At 58.2% G+C, this 5424-nt stretch overlaps 1 protein-coding gene across 1 annotated transcript; it reads right to left on the reverse strand.

Annotated features, from left to right (window-relative positions):
- Positions 1-614: 614 nt before the first annotated feature.
- KAZALD1 (Kazal-type serine peptidase inhibitor domain 1) lies at positions 615-5424 on the reverse strand. The gene is made up of 5 exons (XM_010000084.1): positions 5388-5424; positions 3260-3856; positions 2126-2286; positions 921-1068; positions 615-700 (listed from the first exon to the last, which is right to left on the reverse strand). Exons 2-5 carry the CDS (start codon positions 3765-3767, stop codon positions 615-617), a joined length of 903 nt encoding a protein of 300 aa, XP_009998386.1. The 5' UTR covers positions 3768-3856; positions 5388-5424.

Below are 5424 nucleotides of genomic sequence, written 5' to 3' on the forward strand. Positions count from 1 at the left end.
AAGGGGAGCAAAGACAGCACTGAAAACCACAAGTGTTTGTTTTTCTCAAATCACTACTTTTCTGGCTAAAAACAAACTGGGAAAGAAGGATATTTTGGCAGCAGGTTCCCCAGGTCCTGGGGAGAAGCTCGGCTGTCCCTGCCTTGGGAGATGATACACACAGTGTCGCAGCCAGGTCCCAGTCCTTGGCTCCAGCTTCCCTGGAAAACTCTGCACAGAGATGAGATGCGCTGGCCTCCCTCTCCTGGAGGAAGGGGAGGCTGCCTCCAATCCCAGCACCAAGTCCCCATCACACACAGAGTGGATGTTTCTGCGGAGTCCCATCTGCCACCACATCCCCACTCAGTACCAGAGGACAGACCCACCAAGCTATCAAGCAGAACCACCCTCAGTCCCAGCCCTGCACCATCAACCAGCCAGTGTCACCTCCCCAAGCACCCCCAGCAAAGGGATGTGTCACCCAATCTCCCACCCCAAAGAAGAGGCTGCTGTGCCAGGACTGTTCAGAGAAGGAATTTTGGGCTGGGGAATGCTTGCTCCGGAGATGTCCCCAGCCCCCAGGAACAGCCACTGTGGGCAAGGTGATCTCTGCAGCTGAAGATCCTGTCTCTGGGCTAGTAATAGTCCTCCTCGCTCTCCCCATAGTCCTCAGGCGTCATGTGGGGCTTCGGCAGGGAAAAGCCTGTCAGGTTGAGCTGGTCTGAAATGACAGCACAGGGACGATGTGACATAGCTGCCTCACCCCTGGCAGTGCCTGTCCCTTTCCCACCAGGACCAAAGCCAAACCATGCACAGCATCTTGCTGGGACATCCCCAGCACAGCCCTATGCATCGGCAGCTTCCACCATAGCAGTACACCCTGCCCAAACATCCCTTCCCTTGTCCCCATGAGAGCAGGAGGACAAGGAGACCATGCTCACCTGGCGTTAAGACGGTCAGGCTGGCTAATGCCATCACCTCCCCGACCCTGTTCCTGGCGAAGCAGCGGTAGGTGCCTTCATCCGTCACCCGCACGCCCTGGATCTGGAGCCAGCCTGTCACTTCATATTTCTGGGGGCCACCTCTGAACTGAGAGGACAGAGATTTTGGTCAGCACAGGAGCCAGGAAAGCCCTACATAGGACTGGGACAGACAGGAAGGGGGATACAAGCCCAGGGAGACCCTTCAACCCGCTGCCTAAGAACCAACCGCTTGCACAGGCTGCCTGGGACAGTTCAGAGGAGCCCTAAGCTGCCCATTTTCAGCAGGCAACGGCTCTGGCGCCAGCCACGCTATTTTCTGTTTGTTCCCAGCAAGAAATAACTTTTTCCTGACCCAGCTGTGCTGCAGCTGTGTTTGCAGGCTACTATTATGGTGCAGTGGCCAAGGGCGGAGGACAGCTGAGTCTCCTCCAGCCAGGCAGGGTAGGCCTGCTTGGGGTGAAGGTCCTTGGCCAGATCCAAAGACAGGCTGTGGTGTAGCGGGAAGAACAGAAATACAGAGGGGGACCAACACATCACCCCACAACGCTGCTGGGTCACACCTGCTCTCCTGGCTCCCTCCATCTATGCCACCACAGTTTCCTCCCCACCAGTGCCTGTTGTGGTGCACAGCCCCTGTGTGCCCACACCCTCCAATAGCTGGATACACCCAGCTAGGCACTATATTTGTGGCTGGCCATGGGCAGGTTGCCAATCCCTGGGCCTGCCAGCTCTGGCAGAGCAACAGGCAGAAAGAGGTCAGGGACTGCCTGAGTTTGCTGGTGGAAGAAGATAACCCAGGCTGGAAGGGGCCTTGGGAGGTCTTCTCCTCCAGCCCTGCCAGTGGGGGTGCAAGTGAAGCCAGCAGACAGAGCAAACTAAAGGCAGAGAGTTGGGAAAATCCCTGCTACAGGACTTTGCAGGTCCTAAAAAATATTGATAAATTCAAGAACTACGAGAGAAAATTACAGAAGAGAGCTGTGTTCCTACCATTGAGAAATCAGCCAGTCCTCATGGTGTGCAGGCTTAAGTCACCCCTTCTCATCCCCAGGCAGCCAGGCTTGGCCACCCCCAGATGATGACCATCCAGGTCTGGTTGCCCATGAGCTCTGGAAAGAACTGGGTCACCCCAAGGCCATATCCAACATCCCAGGCACACCACTCACCTGAACAGAGATGTGGGGGTCATCTCCAGGTAGCAGCATCTCCATGCCATCCTTCCTCCACTCAATGGATGCCATGGGGTAGGCAAAGACCTCACAGCCAAAGATGACGTCCTGCCCGGTGACGTTCCATGTGTCGTAGGGAGGAGAAGTGATCTGAGGCTCTGGGAAGTGGGGACAGGAGAGCAGGGTGGGCTCAGATGAGGTCCCAAAGGCTCTTCTGGGCTGGTCTGAGCTACTTCCCTCTGGGATGGGATCACTTGGCTCACAAAGAAATGCCAGGACCCTCCCCATATCTCTCTCCTCCTCCCACCAATAGCAGACCCTCACCTTGCCCCAGAACACAGTTCCTCCTCACAGTCAGGATTGGGGGCTCTTTCCCCAGCCCCCCTGGCCCAAATACCTCCAGGTCCCACATCCTTTCCCAAGAGGGATGGAGTGAGCAGTGTCCTTCCCACCCACCTCTGCTTCAGGATCTGGCCCTGTAGTGTGAGACAGAGACCAAGGGAAGGCCTTCACCTCCAAATATACCTGGTGGAAAAACTCAAGGACATGATGATCTATGGATAATCCAGTCAGCCTTGATGCCCCCTGGGCTGTGGTGACAGCACTGGGCAACATATGTGGACTGGGCAGACTGGGGCATGGCCTCCCTGCCACTGCCTGCCCCCAGCCTCCTGCTGGGTTTTAAATGGCAGATGGAAATCATGCAGTCCAGTCACACTGACCTAGGTTTCCATTTGCAGAAGGAAGCCACATTTCTCAGGATTGCTGGGCCAGCCTGAACCCGGCATCACTGCCAAGAATTCGCTAACAATTCCCTGGAACTTCCCCATCTACTCCAGCAGGATTTGCTGCTTCCCATAAACCCTGCTTCCACTTGGCAAAGCTGCTTCCAGACCTCTCCAGGTGCTGGATTTACAGGGGTTGCCCCAGAGCAGCAGAGCTGCAGGGACCCAGAGAGAGGGACCGTGGGGGAGTGGGTACCCTGGATGCAGGCCCTAGTCCTGCCACGACCCCGTGGACACTGTGGTTTTGCTGCCAGGTGAAGCAGATAAGCCAAACCTCCTGGCTTTCCCTTTCTGAGAGGTACAAGACTCTGTCCCGCTGCCCACATAGCCACTCCCAGGGCACTACCTGACTCGCAGGGCCCCTCATGGGCCACAGTGAGGTTGGCATCAGGGTGGGCACGGGCAACCTCCAGGAACCTGCAGATCTGGGCGTAGGTTTTGCCATCAGAGCCGCAGAGGGCCAGGTGGGAGAGGCAGGCACACTGAGGCTCGGGCACCTCTCCACGCTGCAGGTCCCCGGTGTCCAGCCGGCACTCCAGGTGCTCCCCACACTTGCCATAGAAGTGGTTGGTGTTGTCCAGATCGCAGATCTGTCCCTCCAGGTTGGCACATTCCCAGCAGCAGTCACAGGCATCCCGCACTGTGCCAGCCAGGCATCCACGTGGCACTGGGCACTCCTCTGGCTGGCACTCAGTGCAGCCTTCCCCTTCCTCCAGCAGCCGCTGCCAGCCCCGCTGCAGGTAGTCGGAGGTGCTGGGAAAAGCCTGGCCCGACTGGAGCAAAGCCCAGTGCAAGGAGAGTAAGGAAAGCATGAGGCAGGAGGAGCTCAGGGTCTTGGCTTTAGACATCCTCATGGCAGCTCCTCTATCCTGGTCCCACCATCACTTGGTCATCTCCAGCACTGCTCTGGCCCCCCTGGCTAGATCCAAGAAGCCATCCTGGCCTGTGAGATGGGAGAACATGCGTTACCATTGCAGGGAGAGTCTCCCACCCCTCCAAGTCCCAGCTGGTTTGCCTTGAGCAAAGGGCTGTGTGATGTGCAGGGGAGGACTGTTCCCAGTCCCTCACCCACAGCCGTGTCCTTGCCATCCTGGGGCTCCTCAACTCCTGCCAGGCTCCTCAACCAGCTCCCACCCTGATACACTGAACATCCTCCGGTGGGACAGAGGCCAGACCCACCAGATTTCATCCTGTTTCCCTGGCAGCCCAGTGGGCAGAGCCCAACCTGCTGTGACCCCACCACAGCCCAGGAAGCTATGGGGCTGGTCGGGGGCTGGACAGGCTGATCCACACCATCATGGCTCAGATGGTTTGTACCCTGCTCCTCAACTCCTCTAGGGGAGCCATTCTTCAGCTAGACGCCCTTTTCCTTTCCCCATCGCTTTCCAAGAGTCACGAGCCCTTTTTTCCTCCCTCACTGTCCAGACAAGTTCAGTGGAGCGGCTGATGCAGACAAGGGGCTCTTTCCATGCTGGAGGCAGCCAGCCGAGAAGAGCCAAGCCAGCAGGATGCTCCCGGTCACTCCTGACTTTTGTCCTCCTCCCCTCCCCATGCAGTAACCCCTCTTTTTTAGGCACCTCCCACAGGAGCAAGGGCTGAAACATCCCCCAGGAATGTTTTGTGAAGCCCCTGGTTATCACACAAGCAAAGGCTGAGCATGGGGGAACTCAGCGCACAAGTGGGCAGGGAGTGGACTGGCAGCAGGCCCAGCATGGTCAGCCTGTACCAGCATGACAGGGTCCCTGTCCCCAAACCCCAAACCCTACGTTACCACCCAGGTAATATGAGAGGCTGATCTGCACCTGAACTTCCCATCCCTGCCTTGGGGATATGTGGAGTCTTGGAGCCCATTTCCAGAGGGGTGACAATCAACTGAACCCCTTTACGAGCACATCCCACTTACTCTCTATGAGATGAAGTGAAATTATTGTCCCCTGCTCCGGGGCCACCCAACACGAGTGAGCCAGGCTGGGGAGGGGATCCAGGCAGCCGGGCTGCCCCCTCTTCTCCTGCTGGGAATAGCACCAAAGGGCAGGCTGCAGCCTCCCCAGCTACACGTTGCAGACCCCCTCCTACCCTCCGGGATTAATGCAGCCCAGAGCAGGCATGATGGGGATGGCCAGGTCGGCAGGTTTGCCAGGTTACACACACATGCACCCCCCGGATAACCGCCTGCAAAGTTTTGACCCGTGTAGTGGAGACCACCGAGTTACCCAGGGGTAGAATGGGGCAAGAAGTATGGTGCCAGAGCCCCTCAAGCCCTCCCTACCCCGGGCTGCGTAGAGCAAGGCTCCCGTTCGCAAAGGATGTGGGTGCCGGGGAAGGGGAGGATAACGGCAAAGTTGGGCTCTCTGGCTCCCTACGTCCAAGGTGTAGGCGAGGACTGGCTCTGGGTGTCCCGGCTGAGTCCTGGGAAGAGGCGCGGTGTCCCCCGGGGTCCCCCTGGAGCCCCCCTTCCGTGAGGCTGCACTTACCGGAGGAGCGGGGGCCGCGGGCGGGCGCGGGTGCGCA

The sequence above is a fragment of the Chaetura pelagica genome, unplaced genomic scaffold, assembly GCF_000747805.2.
Source record: "Chaetura pelagica isolate M959 unplaced genomic scaffold, ChaPel_1.0 scaffold436, whole genome shotgun sequence".
NCBI classification, from domain to species: domain Eukaryota; kingdom Metazoa; phylum Chordata; class Aves; order Apodiformes; family Apodidae; genus Chaetura; species Chaetura pelagica.

Excerpts from the sequence above, each read along its gene's own strand:
- KAZALD1 (XM_010000084.1), bottom strand. The coding sequence starts at position 3,767 with ATGAGGATGTCTAAAGCCAAGACCCTGAGCTCCTCCTGCCTCATGCTT. Across the intron at positions 1,069-2,125 it reads ACCCCCACATCTCTGTTCAG|TTCAGAGGTGGCCCCCAGAA; the intron begins GTGAGTGGTGTG and ends CTGTCCTCTCAG. Across the intron at positions 701-920 it reads CCTGACCGTCTTAACGCCAG|ACCAGCTCAACCTGACAGGC; the intron begins GTGAGCATGGTC and ends CTGTCATTTCAG.